Source organism: Dendrobates tinctorius, unplaced genomic scaffold (genome assembly GCF_039654945.1).
Source record: "Dendrobates tinctorius isolate UK_male_01 unplaced genomic scaffold, ASM3965494v1 ptg000120l, whole genome shotgun sequence".
Classification (NCBI taxonomy): domain Eukaryota; kingdom Metazoa; phylum Chordata; class Amphibia; order Anura; family Dendrobatidae; genus Dendrobates; species Dendrobates tinctorius.
The window spans coordinates 32726509-32744199 of record NW_027361788.1 but is presented as its reverse complement, the minus strand read 5'-3'; the positions used below and the strand labels follow the sequence as shown (position 1 = coordinate 32744199).

Below are 17691 nucleotides of genomic sequence, written 5' to 3'. Positions count from 1 at the left end.
TCCTGTTTGTACTGTGCATGGCAGCCTTTTTAGCGCATGCGCAGTACAAACTTCGGGGATGGGCGGAATTCACAGATGGCAGAGAAAAGTATCGAGTTTTTACGGACGGTTGGCAACTATGACCTAGAGAATCAGGTTGCCAGGACATTTTTCCTTGACAATGAGCACTAAGTACCGAACCACCCACCAAGAAAAAAAAAACTAAACAATACAGGAATAGGTGCATTTTCCACCATTTTACCCATTTGGAATTATTTTCTCATTTTTCCAGTACATTATATTTTGTGATTCAAAACTAAAAGAAAGCGCAAGAATTAAAATTTGCCTGGTCGGATAAAGGGTAATCAAGCCCACTACGTCCTGTGAGTGAACAGAATGGCTATGTGCGCACGTTGCGTAGTTGCTTGCAGGTTTCTGCATCTCTTGGCAGCAAAAACGCTACAGACAAATACGCTGCGTTTTTTGCAGGCGTTTTTTTTTTCCTGTGCATTCAATGGGTCAAAAACGCAGGAAAAATGCAAAAAGAATTGACATGCTGCAGAAAAAAAAAAAAGCACCGCAAATACGGACGGAAATTTACTGATCATGTGCACAACACTTCAGGATCGTCATTGAATTACCTTGCATAAGGATTCCATTGCGTTTCTGGACCATTTACGCCCGGGGAAAAAGCGCATCAAATCTGCAACGTGCGCACATAGCCAAATAGTCTTCGGCTACGTTCCCACGACGCGCGTCTGACGTTGCAGAATTTCTGCACCTATTATTTACATTAGGTTACTTGCGATTCTGTGTGCGGATTACTAACATGAGCACAGGCAGGAGACTTCTATATGTCACATCCACTTTGCCGGAACTGGAAGATGTCACGTTATTAATGCGGTAAAAATACACAACCGATACCTCATGGTGGGAGCGTGGCCTGAGGCGCTGCGCACATCTGAGCCTTTTCTCTGAAGTCCTTAGCTGATACACTGTAGCAAACCATCAGCACAGTACCGCTATGTGCTGCACCAGGAGCCATTAGTGGGTACATGAGCTCAGGCCCCTTTTCCCAATAGGAGGGTCAGATATGGTGCCCACATGGTGCCAGGGTTACACCACTGGCATGGTGCCCTGGTTTGGGGCGGACTTACCCCATAACCTTACACTGCAGCAGGCCACATACTGCAGGACTACAACTCCCAGCAGGGATGTAACCCATCACTACTCCCATCTAACCTGTGCTATTAAAGGGCTTGTCCACCTGGCAGCACTCCACCAGCCGCCCGCAGTAGAACTTTGGGGAGGACAGGTAGCCTGTAAGAGCGGAGGCGGCTGCTATAGCGAGACCCGTGGTGATGGGCTCCAGGGACACGGCGACATGGAGGAGCGGAGACGCCAGCAGCAAGAAGAGGAGCCACGTCCCGGGACGGGACCTCCTAACAGCAGCCATTAGATCCAACAACAACGCGCAGGCGCAAAGGAGCTCTGCGCAGCAGAACGGCCCTCACTGACCAATCAGCGTATTAAACCACGCCCCCTACAGTGTATTCGCTATTACCACGCCCAAATGTTAGTGACGTCATAGGAGGGAAATTCACCCTTGCACTTTCACTTTCAGTTCTGCTACTGGGACTATGGTAAATGCTAGACTGTATGGGCTCCTTCCAGGTGTGATGTCAGCTCTGGGGGCGTGTCATACCAGGGGGGCGTGTTCTGACAGCAAAGGCAGGAAGAGACGACGCTATTACACGTGTCTCTGCCGTCTGGTGCAGGGAGAGAAGCCTCCGTTACATACTGTCTTTAGCTGTCTCTCTGGTGTCTGGGTCTGTGAGCAGTGAGGTCAGTGACAGGCAGGAGTGTTTGTCTCTGCTGTCTGGTGCAGGGAGAGAAGCCTCCGTTACATATGTGTCTCTGCCGTCTCTCTGGTGCCTGGGTCTGTGAGCAGTGAGGTCAGTGACAGGCAGGAGTGTTTGTCTCTGCCGTCTGGTGCAGGGAGAGAAGCCTCCCTTACACATGTGTCTCAGCTGTCTCTCTGGTGCCTGGGTCTGTGAGCAGTGGGGAGTGAGGTCAGTGACAGGCAGGAGTGTTTGTCTCTGCTGTCTGGTGCAGGGAGAGAAGCCTCCCTTACACATGTGTCTCAGCTCTCTCTCTGGTGCCTGGGTCTGTGAGCAGTGTGGAGTGAGGTCAGTGACAGGCAGGAGTGTTTGTCTCTGCTGTCTGGTGCAGGGAGAGAAGCCTCCGTTACACATGTGTCTCAGCTGTCTCTCTGGTGCCTGGGTCTGTGAGCAGTGAGGTCAGTGACAGGCAGGAGTGTTTGTCTCTGCTGTCTAGTGCAGGGAGAGAAGCCTCCGTTACACATGTGTCTCAGCTGTCTCTCTGGTGCCTGGGTCTGTGAGCAGTGTGGAGTGAGGTCAGTGACAGGCAGGAGTGTTTGTCTCTGCCGTCTGGTGCAGGGAGAGAAGCCTCCCTTACACATGTGTCTCAGCTGTCTCTCTGGTGCCTGGGTCTGTGAGCAGTGAGGTCAGTGACAGGCAGGAGTGTTTGTCTCTGCTGTCTGGTGCAGGGAGAGAAGCCTCCGTTACACATGTGTCTCAGCTGTCTCTCTGGTGTCTGGGTCTGTGAGCAGTGAGGTCAGTGACAGGCAGGAGTGTTTGTCTCTGCTGTCTGGTGCAGGGAGAGAAGCCTCCGTTACACATGTGTCTCAGCTGTCTCTCTGGTGCCTGGGTCAGTGACAGGCAGGAGTGTTTGTCTCTGCTGTCTGGTGCAGGGAGAGAAGCCTCCGTTACACATGTGTCTCAGCTGTCTCTCTGGTGTCTGGGTCTGTGAGCAGTGGGGAGTGAGGTCAGTGACAGGCAGGAGTGTTTGTCTCTGCTGTCTGGTGCAGGGAGAGAAGCCTCCTTTACACACTGTCTCAGCTGTCTCTCTGGTGCCTGGGTCTGTGAGCAGTGGGGAGTGAGGTCAGTGACAGGCAGGAGTGTTTGTCTCTGCTGTCTGGTGCAGGGAGAGAAGCCTCCGTTACACATGTGTCTCAGCTGTCTCTCTGGTGCCTGGGTCAGTGAGCAGTGAGGTCAGTGACAGGCAGGAGTGTTTGTCTCTGCTGTCTGGTGCAGGGAGAGAAGCCTCCGTTACACATGTGTCTCAGCTGTCTCTCTGGTGTCTGGGTCTGTGAGCAGTGGGGAGTGAGGTCAGTGACAGGCAGGAGTGTTTGTCTCTGCTGTCTGGTGCAGGGAGAGAAGCCTCCGTTACACATGTGTCTCAGCTGTCTCTCTGGTGCCTGGGTCTGTGAGCAGTGTGGAGTGAGGTCAGTGACAGGCAGGAGTGTTTGTCTCTGCTGTCTGGTGCAGGGAGAGAAGCCTCCGTTACACATGTGTCTCAGCTGTCTCTCTGGTGTCTGGGTCTGTGAGCAGTGAGGTCAGTGACAGGCAGGAGTGTTTGTCTCTGCTGTCTGGTGCAGGGAGAGAAGCCTCCGTTACACATGTGTCTCAGCTGTCTCTCTGGTGTCTGGGTCTGTGAGCAGTGAGGTCAGTGACAGGCAGGAGTGTTTGTCTCTGCTGTCTGGTGCAGGGAGAGAAGCCTCCGTTACACATGTGTCTCAGCTGTCTCTCTGGTGCCTGGGTCAGTGAGCAGTGAGGTCAGTGACAGGCAGGAGTGTTTGTCTCTGCTGTCTGGTGCAGGGAGAGAAGCCTCCGTTACACATGTGTCTCAGCTGTCTCTCTGGTGTCTGGGTCAGTGAGCAGTGAGGTCAGTGACAGGCAGGAGTGTTTGTCTCTGCTGTCTGGTGCAGGGAGAGAAGCCTCCGTTACACATGTGTCTCAGCTGTCTCTCTGGTGCCTGGGTCTGTGAGCAGTGGGGAGTGAGGTCAGTGACAGGCAGGAGTGTTTGTCTCTGCTGTCTGGTGCAGGGAGAGAAGCCTCCATTACACATGTGTCTCAGCTGTCTCTCTGGTGTCTGGGTCTGTGAGCAGTGAGGTCAGTGACAGGCAGGAGTGTTTGTCTCTGCTGTCTGGTGCAGGGAGAGAAGCCTCCGTTACACATGTGTCTCAGCTGTCTCTCTGGTGCCTGGGTCTGTGAGCAGTGGGGAGTGAGGTCAGTGACAGGCAGGAGTGTTTGTCTCTGCTGTCTGGTGCAGGGAGAGAAGCCTCCCTTACACATGTGTCTCAGCTGTCTCTCTGGTGCCTGGGTCTGTGAGCAGTGGGGAGTGAGGTCAGAGACAGGCAGGAGTGTTTGTCTCTGCCGTCTGGTGCAGGGAGAGAAGCCTCCCTTACACATGTGTCTCAGCTGTCTCTCTGGTGCCTGGGTCTGTGAGCAGTGGGGAGTGAGGTCAGTGACAGGCAGGAGTGTTTGTCTCTGCCGTCTGGTGCAGGAAGAGAAGCCTCCCTTACACATGTGTCTCAGCTGTCTCTCTGGTGCCTGGGTCTGTGAGCAGTGAGGTCAGTGACAGGCAGGAGTGTTTGTCTCTGCTGTCTGGTGCAGGGAGAGAAGCCTCCGTTACACATGTGTCTCAGCTGTCTCTCTGGTGTCTGGGTCTGTGAGCAGTGGGGAGTGAGGTCAGTGACAGGCAGGAGTGTTTGTCTCTGCTGTCTGGTGCAGGGAGAGAAGCCTCCCTTACACATGTGTCTCAGCTGTCTCTCTGGTGCCTGGGTCAGTGAGCAGTGAGGTCAGTGACGGGCAGGAGTGTTTGTCTCTGCTGTCTGGTGCAGGGAGAGAAGCCTCCGTTACACATGTGTCTCAGCTGTCTCTCTGGTGCCGGCGTCTGTGAGCAGTGGGGAGTGAGGTCAGTGACAGGCAGGAGTGTTTGTCTCTGCTGTCTGGTGCAGGGAGAGAAGCCTCCGTTACACATGTGTCTCATCTGTCTCTCTGGTGCCTGGGTCTGTGAGCAGTGTGGAGTGAGGTCAGTGACAGGCAGGAGTGTTTGTCTCTGCCATCTGGTGCAGGGAGAGAAGCCTCCGTTACACATGTGTCTCATCTGTCTCTCTGGTGCCTGGGTCTGTGAGCAGTGTGGAGTGAGGTCAGTGACAGGCAGGAGTGTTTGTCTCTGCTGTCTGGTGCAGGGAGAGAAGCCTCCGTTACACATGTGTCTCTCTGGTGCCTGGGTCGCTGAGCAGTGAGGTCAGTGACAGGCAGGAGGGTTTGTCTCTGCTGTCTGGTGCAGGGAGAGAAGCCTCCGTTACACATGTGTCTCATCTGTCTCTCTGGTGTCTGGGTCTGTGAGCAGTGAGGTCAGTGACAGGCAGGAGTGTTTGTCTCTGCTGTCTGGTGCAGGGAGAGAAGCCTCCGTTACACATGTGTCTCAGCTGTCTCTCTGGTGCCTGGGTCTGTGAGCAGTGAGGTCAGTGACAGGCAGGAGTGTTTGTCTCTGCATCTGGTGCAGGGAGAGAAGCCTCCGTTACACATGTGTCTCATCTGTCTCTCTGGTGCCTGGGTCTGTGAGCAGTGTGGAGTGAGGTCAGTGACAGGCAGGAGTGTTTGTCTCTGCCATCTGGTGCAGGGAGAGAAGCCTCCGTTACACATGTGTCTCAGCTGTCTCTCTGGTGCCTGGGTCTGTGAGCAGTGAGGTCAGTGACAGGCAGGAGTGTTTGTCTCTGCTGTCTGGTGCAGGGAGAGAAGCCTCCGTTACACATGTGTCTCAGCTGTCTCTCTGGTGTCTGGGTCTGTGAGCAGTGAGGTCAGTGACAGGCAGGAGTGTTTGTCTCTGCTGTCTGGTGCAGGGAGAGAAGCCTCCGTTACACATGTGTCTCAGCTGTCTCTATGGTGCCTGGGTCTGTGAGCAGTGAGGTCAGTGACAGGCAGGAGTGTTTGTCTCTGCCATCTGGTGCAGGGAGAGAAGCCTCCCTTACACATGTGTCTCAGCTGTCTCTCTGGTGCCGGCGTCTGTGAGCAGTGTGGAGTGAGGTCAGTGACAGGCAGGAGGGTTTAGTAACAGGTTGGTGTCTTCTTAGATGTTTGGTTGATGGGGGCTGATACTTGGGGCTAACTAGTGGGATTTGGGGCTTACCTGGGAGCTGTTGGGCTCCCGGAGGGGAGGGGGAATTAATGCACGCTGGTGGGGTCTGGTTGGGTCGGGGGGTTAATGCATGCTTACGGGCTCTATTTGGGGGGGTGTTAATGCATGCTTTTGGGTAGGGGTTAATGCACGCTTACGGTGTCTGTTTAGGGTCTGGAGGGGTTAATGCTTGTGGGGTCTGCTTGGGCTCCCAGAGGGGTTAATGCATGCTTGCAAGGTCTATTTGGGGTCGGGGGGGGGGGTTAATGCATGCTTGTGGGGTCTGTTTGGGGCAGGGGGCTTGGGATATATAATGCACACTTGTGGGGTCTGGTTGTACTTTGGGGGGTTCTAATGCATGCTTGTGGGGTCGGGGTGGGGGGTTAATGCATGCTTGTGGGGTCTGGTTGTACTTTGGGAGGGTTCTAATATATGCTTGAGGGGTCTGGTTGGGGAAGGGGGGTGGGGGTTAATGCATGCTTACGGGTCTGGTGGGGTCCGGGGAGGGTTAATGCATGCTTGTGGGGTCTGGCTGTACTTTTGGGCGGGGGGGGTTCTAATGCATGCTTGTGGAGTATGTTTGGGGCAGGGGGTTAATCCACGCTTACGGGTCTGGTGGGGTCCGGGGGGTGTTAATGCATGCCTCTGGGGTCTGGTTGGGGGTGGTGGGGTTAATGCACGCTTGTGGGGTCTGGTTGTACTTCGGGGGGTACTAATGCATGCTTCTGGGGTCTGTTTGGGGGTGGGGGTTAATGCACGCTTGTGGGGTCTGTTTGGGCCAGGGGGGTGGGGGTTAATGCACGCTTGTGGGGGTCTGGTTGTACTTGGGGGGGGGGGGGGGGGGGTTACTAATGCATTTTTGTGGGGTCTGGTTGGGGGTGGGGGTTAATGCACGCTTGTGGGGTCTGCTTGTACTTCGGGGGGTACTAATGCATGCATGTGAGGTCTGCTTTGGCTCCCAGGGGTGTTAAGGCTGGCTTGTGGGGTCTGTTCGGGTCGGGGGGGTTAATGCACGCTTGTGGGGTCTGGTTGGGTCCTGGGGGGGTTAATGCACGTCTGAGGGGTCTGGTTGGGTCTCCGGGGGGATGTTGATGCACGCTCCTGGGGTCTGGCTGGGTACAGGGTGTTAGTGCACGTTTGTGGTGTCTGGTAGTCCCGGGAGAGGGGGGTTGATGATGCACGCTTGTGGTGTCTGGTAGTCCCGGGAGAGGGGGGTTGATGATGCACGCTTGTGGTGTCTGGTAGTCCCGGGAGAGGGGGGTTGATGATGCACGCTTGTGGTGTCTGGTAGTCCCGGGAGAGGGGGGTTGATGATGCACGCTTGTGGTGTCTGGTAGTCCCGGGAGAGGGGGGTTGATGATGCACGCTTGTGGTGTCTGGTAGTCCCGGGAGAGGGGGGTTGATGATGCACGCTTGTGGTGTCTGGTAGTCCCGGGAGAGGGGGGTTGATGATGCACGCTTGTGGTGTCTGGTAGTCCCGGGCGAGGGGGGTTGATGATGCACGCTTGTGGTGTCTGGTAGTCCCGGGAGAGGGGGGTTGATGATGCACGCTTGTGGTGTCTGGTAGTCCCGGGAGAGGGGGGTTGATGATGCACGCTTGTGGTGTCTGGTAGTCCCGGGAGAGGGGGGTTGATGATGCACGCTTGTGGGGTCTGGTTGGGGGTTAATGCACGCTTGTGGGCTCTGGTTGTACTTCGGGGGGATACTAATGCATGCTTGTGGTGTCTGCTTGGGCTCCCAGGAGGGTTAATGCACGCTTGCCGTGTTTGGTTGGGTCCCGGGGGGGTTAATGCACGCTTGCCGTGTTTGGTTGGGTCCCGGGGGGGTTAATGCACGCTTGCCGTGTTTGGTTGGGTCCCGGGGGGGGGTTAATGCACGCTTGCCGTGTTTGGTTGGGTCCCGGGGGGGGGTTAATGCACGCTTGCCGTGTTTGGTTGGGTCCCGGGGGGAGGTTAATGCACACGCAGGGTTGGGTAGTCCTGGGGGGTGGTTAATGCACGATTGTGTGTTCTGTTTGGGTCCCGGGGGGGGTTAATGCACGTTTGTGAGGTCTGTTTGGGTCCCGGGGGGGTTAATGCACGTTTGTGAGGTCTGGTTGGGCTCCCGGGGGATTAATGCAAGCTTATGGGTTCTGGTTGGATCTCAGGGGTGGTTAATGTACGCTTGTGGGTTCTGGTTGGGTTTCCGGCGGGATTAATGCATGCTTGTGGGGTCTGGGTGTGCTCCTTACTGTGGGGGGGATTAGTGCACGTTTTTGGGGTCTAGTTGGGCCCTGGGGGGGTTAATGCACGTTTGCGGGGTCTGAGTGGACCCTGCATTAACCCACCCCAGAAGCCCACCAGATCCCACAAGCGCGGAGGGTTTAATTCACACTTGTGTGTCTGGTTGGGCTCACGGGGAGGGGGTTAATGCATGCGTTTGTGGTCTGATGGGCTCCTTGGGGGTCTAATGCAGGGCCCAACCAGACCTCTCAAGCGTGCATTAACCCTTCCCCGGGGCCCTACCAGACCCCACAAGCATGTGTTAATCGACCCCCAGAAGCCCAACCAGACCCCACGAGCGTGCATTATCCCCAGTAGGGCCCCCCGGGGACAAACAGACCCCACAAGCGTGCATTAACTCCTGGTTGGGATCTTGGGACGGGGGGGATTTAATGCGCAATTGTGGTGTCTTGGGGACTTGATGCTAGGGCAACGGGGCCTGTCTGCATCTGTTGTGACTTGAAAGGGGTGGATTGATTTTGGGGTAGGTGCTCGACTGGTAGGGCTTTTTGTTTGGGGAAGAGGTGCCATCTGGTGGGGGTTTATACTTTCGGGGGATGGACATCCGACGGGGGTTTATGATGGGGAAGCTGTACAACCGATGGGACTTATGCTGGGAGGGGGTTGCCGTCTGATGAGGTTTATGCTGGGGAGGGGTCAGGGGTGGACGTCCGATGAGGTTTTATGCGGGGGGGTGAATGTCCAATGATATGCTGGGAATGGCATCCAATAGGGGCTTAAGGGGGGTGGACGTCCGATAGGGGCTTAGGCTTAAGGGGGGTGGACGTCCGATGAGGGTTTATGCTGGGGGGGTGGATGTCCGATGGGGGTTTATGCCGGGGTGGACGTCCGATGGGGGTTCATTCTGGGGGGTGGACGTCTGATAGGGTTTTATGCTTGGGGGCGTGTGGACGTCGGATGGGGGCTTATGCTTGGGGGCGTGTGGACGTCGGATGGGGGCTTATGCTTGGGGGCGTGTGGACGTCGGATGGGGGCTTATGCTTGGGGGCGTGTGGACGTCGGATGGGGGCTTATGCTTGGGGGCGTGTGGACGTCGGATGGGGGCTTATGCTTGGGGGCGTGTGGACGTCGGATGGGGGCTTATGCTTGGGGGCGTGTGGACGTCGGATGGGGGATTATGCTTGGGGGCGTGTGGACGTCGGATGGGGGATTATGCTTGGGGGCGTGTGGACGTCGGATGGGGGCTTATGTTTGGGGGCGTGTGGACGTCCGATTGGGGGCTTGTGCGCTTGAGGGCGTGTGGACGTCCGATGGGGGCTTGTGCGCTTGTGGGCGTGTGGACGTCCGATGGGGGCTTGTGCGCTTGTGGGCGTGTGGACGTCCGATGGGGGCTTGTGCGCTTGGGGGCGTGTGGACGTCCGATGGGGGCTTGTGCGCTTGGGGGCGTGTGGACGTCCGATGGGGGCTTGTGCGCTTGGGGGCGTGTGGACGTCCGATGGGGGCGTGTGGACGTCCGATGGGGGCTTGGGGGCGTGTGGACGTCCGATGGGGGCTTGGGGGCGTGTGGACGTCCGATGGGGGCTTGGGGGCGTGTGGACGTCCGATGGGGGCTTGGGGGCGTGTGGACGTCCGATGGGGGCTTGGGGGCGTGTGGACGTCCGATGGGGGCTTGGGGGCGTGTGGACGTCCGATGGGGGCTTGGGGGCGTGTGGACGTCCGATGGGGGCTTGGGGGCGTGTGGACGTCCGATGGGGGCTTGGGGGCGTGTGGACGTCCGATGGGGGCTTGGGGGCGTGTGGACGTCCGATGGGGGCTTGGGGGCGTGTGGACGTCCGATGGGGGCTTGTGCGCGTGTGGACGTCCGATGGGGGCTTGTGCGCTTGGGGGCGTGTGGACGTCCGATGGGGGCTTGTGGGCGTCCGATGGGGGCGTGTGGGCGTCCGATGGGGGCTTGTGCGCTTGGGGGCGTGTGGGCGTCCGATGGTGGCGTGTGGGCGTCCGATGGTGGCGTGTGGACGTCCGATGGGGGCCTGTGCGCTTGGGGGCGTGTGGACATCCGATGGGGGCCTGTGCGCTTGGGGGCGTGTGGACGTCCGATGGGGGCCTGTGCGCTTGGGGGCGTGTGGACGTCCGATGGGGGCGTGTGGACGTCCGATGGGGGCCTGGGGGCGTGTGGACGTCCGATGGGGGCCTGTGGAAGGGGGCATTTGGGCTTTGATGGGTTTATCCTGTGGGGTCCACTGATTAGTGTGAGGTGGAGGTTTATGATTGGACGGGGGGGGGTTACCCTGTGTGGCCCTCTGGTTGGTGTGCGGGGTGGTTAATGCTTCATTGGGGCACACAAAAAGCTATGTTTGTATGCTGCTTATGCTAGGAGGGAACACTACTAACTGGCATGAAGCTAATCCGTTTTCGCTTAGTGTCAGTAGGAGGCAGACATGGGTCCGGACCACCCAGGCTGGTTTCTGCCTTAGGTCTCGATTTTTTATTTTTTTTTTATTAATGATTTCCCTTTTTCTTTCAGATATGGCTTTTAAGGGCGACAGAGTGGAGTTATCACTCTGATCTCCCACCTAGAATTGTCACTACCATATCATCTGTGGTCTACGAGGCAGGGCCCTAACACATCAAGAGTGTTTGCGGTTTTCCGGCGGACAGTCCTTGCCACTAATCCCCTACCCTCTCGCCCCCCAGAGCCAGATAGAGTAGGGAGGGAAGACAAATCTGTTAACTGCCAGTCGCCTGAAAGTCTGTGTAAAGGTTAGGATTTGAAATCTTCAGGACAGGTATATCCTACCAGCCAGTGAGGGGGCTCCATTAAAAAAATGAAGGTACAAGACAAATATGTCCTAGTTTTCCCCTGAGCAATATGGACATCTCCTGGGGAAACCTTCCTATTCATGCGGCCTCCACGTTTGACAGAGACTCCTGGCCGGGCCACACCACCTGCGCCCTGAACAATCATGCACGCCAACTTTCTAGTGCTTCCTGCCCTCTACCTATCAGGGTAAGAGTACTTTTCTTCTGCAACAGAAGACTAAACTCCTGCTTCCCAAGAGGTGCACAGTCCAATTGTGGTTTCGGAAATGTTCAGTCCAAAAAAGCAACCAACAGGACAACTCTCCTACCCGCCAGGAAAAGAAACCTTCCTACAGGCCCAACCCCCTCCTGGCGTCCACAAACCCATCAGCGCTGGTCTACTACGCCTGGATCTAGCAGACTCCCTTTGGCATGACGGGGCGTTCCCACCTTGGATGTCTCTCAGGGTTGGCTGCCGTCTCCTTCACTATTCAAGGCTGGTATTATGATATCTGGTCCTAGACACCGGAAGCAGGCCATGGGGGGGGCCGAGCCACAGACCCTCCCATCAGTCCTGCCCGCATGCACCAACAGCATATTACAGTTGTACAATACATAAATGCATTGCATGAAACAAGCAAAATTTTTCAATGCAAAAAAAATGCACTTTTATAAAATTAAAGGTTTCTATATATGTAAGAATGTTATTTAGCCAATATTTCTGTAAGTAAAAGTCTGAGATTTCTGTGGGAAATCTTAATTTGTTCCTCTTAAACTGGTTCTGAATGTAAATAAAACATTGCTCTGATTTAAGTCTCCATGTTGTAATTTAGCCTTTAATTTCATGCATGGACAAGCCCATGATGCATCTGTGTAACACATGGAAGGTACTGTAATAACTGGGTTAGGCTAGTCTCACACCAACATATCTACACGCAGTGCACGGCGCCCCCTCCTGTCATCTACTATCGCACATCGCTGCATGCCATCTGCGCACCCTATCTTGAGCATAGGGTGCGCAGACTGCGCTAGTAGGATTTTGCGTGCGCTGCGCTCTTTTGACGGTGCGCCGAGCGCCCCAAAATGCAACATGGTGCGCTCGGCGCACCGTCAAAAGGGCGCAGCGCGCGCAAAATCCTACTAGCACACAGTCTGCGCACCCTATGCTAAAGGTAGGGTGCGCAGATCGCATGCAGTGATGTGCGATAGGAGATGACCGGAGGAGGCGGGGCTTAGTGGCGCCGTGCACTGCATGTAGATACGCTAGTGTGAAACTAGCCTTAGACAGGTAAACCACTTTTGAGACGGTAAAGTTCACTTGTACAAGCTGCATAGATGTAAGCCTGCCTAAAGGGAACATGTCACCTGGATTCCCCATAAAAAACGATACAAACTGGTGTGCATGGAGCGTGTAAGCGCACGTTCACACTGGCCACTGAACAGAAAAAACACAAACATGATTGAATACCCTGCAATAAATGGCATAGTGCATGAAAATAATATAGGGGATTTAGTTAACACGTTCTTTATTAAAAAAAAAAAAAAAGCCAAAACCGTCCCACCACTTCACGGTGACGTAATTGGGACAGTCCTAACTAATATTAAAAACCTTACGGCTTTTTCCTGTGACTTGCTTGTGGATAAGGACTGAGAAGGATTAGGCCCAAATAGTGGACACACAGGAATGGGAAACCACATCAATATATAAAGGGTTTTAATATTAGTTATCACTGTCCCAATTAGGGTCACTGAAGTGGTAGATGGCTTATGGCTTCTGCATTTTTTTTTTTTAAATCGAGCGTGTTAACCAAGTACCTTATATTTTCATGCATTATTGCTGTTTATTTACTACAGGGTCTTAAATCATTGTTTATGCCCCCCCCCCATATAAAGTACTACCACTACCTGTATGTCGCCATATACAGCATTCTAGAATGCTGTATATATAGTACGACCACTACCTGTATACCCTCTATATGCAGCATTTTATAAAGCACGTCCACTATCTGAATGCCCTTATATATACACAACATTCTAGAATGCCAATCTGCATAACTTTGTTTTTTTTTTTTCTTATTAGATTTGCCTGCGGGGCAGCCCCATCCAATGGGCTTCGCTAGTCTTAATCGGTGCCTCCTCCTATCCTTCTTTGAGTCGACGACGCGTCCTAAGTCCATCCACACAGTGTCTTCCATCACGCTCCGGTGCAGACTTCTCTTTGTGCTTTGCAGTACTTTGCTTTGTGATCGGCAGGGCAGAGACGTGTTCCTGCACAGAAGCGTCATGGGGGAGGTTGTGTGGATGATATAGGATGCATCATCCATGGGAAGGAGGACTACTGGAAGAAGAACAGTGACAAACATAATACCAGACTGCCCCGTAGGTGAGTATAAGATGTTATTCACATTTGCCTCAGACCACACGTGAGGACGTTTCGAGACCGTGCCTCAGACCACACGTGAGGACGTTTCGAGACCGTGCCTCAGACCACACGTGAGGACGTTTCGAGACCGTGCCTCAGACCACACGTGAGGACGTTTCGAGACCGTGCCTCAGACCACACGTGAGGACGTTTCGAGACCGTGCCTCAGACCACACGTGAGGACGTTTCGAGACCGTGCCTCAGACCACACGTGAGGACGTTTCGAGACTGTACACGCCAGACATCAGACCACATGGGAGAACATTCCTTCGTTGTGCCTGCCATGCCTCAAAATGGCACAGAAAGAGTAGAAAGTTGGTCATTGTATTTTAACCCCTTCATGACCAAGCCTATTTTGACCTTAATGACCAGGCCATTTTTTGCAATTATGACCAGTGTTATTTTATGAGGTAATAACTCTGGAACACTTCCAACAGATCCTAGCGATCCTGAGATTATTTTTTCGTGACATATTGGGCTTCATATTACTGGTAAATTTAGGTCGATAATTTTTGCGTTTATTTGTGATAAAATCAGAAATTTGGCGAAAATTTTGCAAATTTTGAATTTTTATTCTGTTAAACTAGAGCCTTATGTGACACAAAATAGTTACAAAATAACATTTCCCACATGTCTACTTTACATCAGCACAATTTTGGAAACAAAGTTTGTTTTTTTTGTTAGGAAGTTAAAAGGGTTAAAAGTTGAACAGTGATTTCTCATTTTTACAACAAAATTTAAAAAAAAAAAAAAAAAAATTTTTTTAGGGACCACCTCACACTTGAAGTCACTTTGAGGGGTCTATATGGCAGAAAACACCCAAAAGTGACACCATTCTAAAAACTGCAACCCTCAAGCTACTCAAAACTACATTCAGGAAGATTAGTAACCCTTCAGGTGCTTCACAGGAACTAAACCAACGTGGAAGGAAAAAATGGACATTTTAATTTTTCCAACAAAAACTTTTAGCATCAATTTTTTTTTTTTTTATTTTCACATGGGCAACAGGATAAAATGGATCCTAAAATTTGTTGGGCAATATCTCTTGAGTACATGGATACCTTTTCGGGTGCACAGCAGGGCTCAGAAGGGAAGGCGCGCCATTTGACTTTTTGAATGGAAAATATGCTGGAATATTTAGCGGTTGCCATGTCGTGTTTGGAGAGACCCTGTGTGCCTAAACATTGGAGCTCCCCCACAACTGACCCCATTTTGTAAACTAGACCCCCCCAAGGAACTTATCTAGATGCATAGTGACCACTTTGAACCCCCAGGTGCTTCCAAAATTGATCCTTAAAAAAAATACTTTTTTAAACAAAAATTTTCTTTTAACCTCAGTTTTATCGGTCGTCCATGACAGCACCACCAGAGAGAGGGGATCCGCCCTTCAGGAACAGGAAACCTACAGATACAAAAGGGCGGCACCTCTCCCACGCATCAGTTGGTTTCCTGTTCCTAGAGGATGGGACTTCCTTCAGATCGTCCATCATGGAGTCACCGAGGGATTCCCAGGCCGGCTGACCGACCCAGGTAGCGAGGGGGTCTCCTACCTCGGTCAAGCTCGGGTCCCTGGAAGCACCACGGTGGGGCCGGGTAGGTCTCCACGACGGTGGTGAGAGCAGGTGGAGCCAGGGGTCCGGGGGACAGCCGCCTCCATATTGCCGCACCAGGAGGTATGTATGTCCCGGGCCCCTCCTGGTGCGCTCTCCCCGGGGTCCGCTCTCTCTCTCTTCCGGACCGGGCCGGCGGTGGCGCCCGGTCGGCGGGCGCAGGCGGCGCGTGTGGGGGCTGTGGCCTGGCATGAGCCGGGGGCGTCGTGCCGGCTCCTGCTCGTCCCCGCAGGCCTCAGACGGGCGGCGGAAGTGACGCTGCGGAGGGGGCGGGGCCGCCGAAACCGGAAGTCGGGTGCCGGCCGGCTTCCGGCGCGCGCCGTGTGTGCACGGCGGTACTGGGCGGCGCGCGGTTGCCGGGGCGGGGGGGGATGACCGGAGCTTGCGGGGGGAGGGTCGCGGGGGGGTCCCGGGTGGGAGGTGCGCGCCAGAACCCTGCTGACCCGGACAAGGAGGCCTTAAATGGCAGGAGGTGACGCTGCTGGGGTGCTTCTGAAGGCCAGCGATGGATACGACAGAAGCCCCCATAGAGCAGCTGGACGAGGTGCAGGAGCACCCACAGAAACAGGCCACAGTGAAACCACATGCGAGTGGCCAGCAGAAGAAGAAACGGACGGGCGAACAAAGCCACAGAAGTTCCTCCAGGCTAAAGGACCCTCCTGCCTCCCTCCGTGATCCGGTACCTGCCTCATCTGCATGGGTAAGAGATCTCCGTAAATGTACCCTGATGCAGTGTCCCCTTATGTTTTTTTCGCAGGGGAGGAAAGCTACGGGAAAACAGAAGCACAGGGAATGTGCCCTCTGTAGTTGCCCCTTGCCGGACTGCCACCCTAAAAAGTTGTGTCAGCCATGCGTGAGACAAACGGTAGCGGAAGAAACGCCGGACTTCACCACAAGCCTGAGGGACATAATCAGGACAGAGATAAAGGCCCTATCTAAAAAGGATTCCTCTAGGGGAAGAGAATGTAGTTGCTCAGGTTCAGAGTCCACGACCGCCCTAAGGATCGATGACTCTTCAGATTCCCCGGCCTCCACTTCATCTTCTTCGGAGGAAGACTCGAGTCGATTCTGCTTCCCCTTAGACCAGATGGATAAGCTAGTTAAAGCAATAAGGTCCACCATGGGGGTAGCAGACACAATACCGGAACTTTCAGCTCAGGACGTGATGTTCGGGGGTCTAGATCCCAGGAAACGAAAGGCCTTTCCATTAAATGATAAGGTCCAGAGCCTAATAGATAGGGAATGGAAGAGACCTGAAAAAAGAGGCTCCTTACCTCCGGCCTTCAAGCGGAGGTACCCGTTTGACGACCCAGTGGTAAACAGATGGGATAAAGCCCCTAAACTGGACGCGGCAGTAGCCAAAGCCTCCAAAAAATCCTCCATTCCCTTCGACGACATGGCCTCCTTAAAAGACCCGCTAGATAAGAAAGACTCCTTTTTGAAGGGAACTTGGGAGATGTCAGCAGGTGCTCTAAGACCAGCGATAGCTGCCACATGTACGGCCAGATCCATGATGGTCTGGCTAGACCAATTGGATTCCCAACTAAAGGACGGAGTCTCAAGAGCTTCTATCCGGAAAACGCTGCCAATCATCCAAAGTGCGGCGGCTTTTTTGGTGGATGCTTCAGCGGACTCTGCGAGGATGGCAGCCAGAGCTGCGAGTTTATCTAACCCAGCTCGAAGGGCCCTCTGGTTAAAATGCTGGCCGGGAGATATCCAGGCCAGATCACGACTCTGCTCCATTCCATGTGAGGGTGAATATCTGTTTGGCCCAGTCTTGGATGAACTCTTAGAGAAAGCCGGGGATGATAAAAAGAAGTTCCCCAGTCTACCGAATCCTTCTTACAGACGTCCCTTTACCAGGAAAGGCTATTTCCGTAGAAGGCCGTCCAGAGATCAGGGCAAATGGGAGGACAAAAGAAGGAGAGGTACAGGTTTCATGTTCGGAGGAGGGGGGCGTCAAGAAGGTCCAGCACGTGACACTAAAAAACCGCCCCAATGACTAGTTGTCCCAGTAGGGGGGAGACTAGCTGCCTTCTACCCAGCCTGGTCCTTGATTTCCAATAGTAAATGGATACTGGGGGTGATGGCTGCGGGTCTACGCCTGGAATTCGCCCGGGTCCCCCAAGATCGATTTAAAGTCACCCCGCTCAGGTCTTCCACACCAGAACAAGCTGCCCTGGAGGCCGAGGTGCATGATCTCTGCCGTAAGAGGGTCCTAACGGTGGTCCCAGAGGGAGAAACGGGGAAAGGGTTTTACTCCCCCCTAGTCCTGGTCCGCAAACCAGACGGGTCCTTCAGGACTATAAAAACCTTAAATCCCTCAATGAATTCCTGGTCATACGCCTGTTTAAGATGGAGACAATTAAATCGACAATAAAATTACTGTTTCAAAACTGTTTTATGGTGGTGTTAGATTTAAAAGACGCTTACTACCATATTCCCATTCATGCAGCTCATCAGCGGTTTCTCAGAGTGGCGGTTCAGCTGGATGGGTCAGTCCAACATTTCCAATATGCGGCCCTCCCCTTTGGGGTGGCAGTCGCTCCCCGTGTGTTTACCAAAGCAGTAGCGGAAGTTATGGCCCATCTACGTGAATCGGACATTCTTGTGATCCCCTACTTAGATGACTTCCTGATCGTAGGAAAAACAGCAAAACATTGTCTGGAAC

The 17691-nt window shown here is 53.9% G+C and overlaps 1 protein-coding gene across 1 annotated transcript in view; it reads right to left on the bottom strand.

Moving 5' to 3' along the window:
- LOC141046587 (torsin-1B-like) overlaps positions 1 to 1480 on the bottom strand; it is a 30155-nt gene extending 28675 nt beyond the window's left edge. The window contains exon 1 of the mRNA XM_073541067.1: positions 1222 to 1480. Within this exon, the coding sequence (XP_073397168.1) occupies positions 1222 to 1435 (214 nt within the window). The 5' untranslated portion in view covers positions 1436 to 1480. The remainder of the gene's footprint in view (positions 1 to 1221) is intronic.
- Positions 1481 to 17691: the final 16211 nt, after the last annotated feature.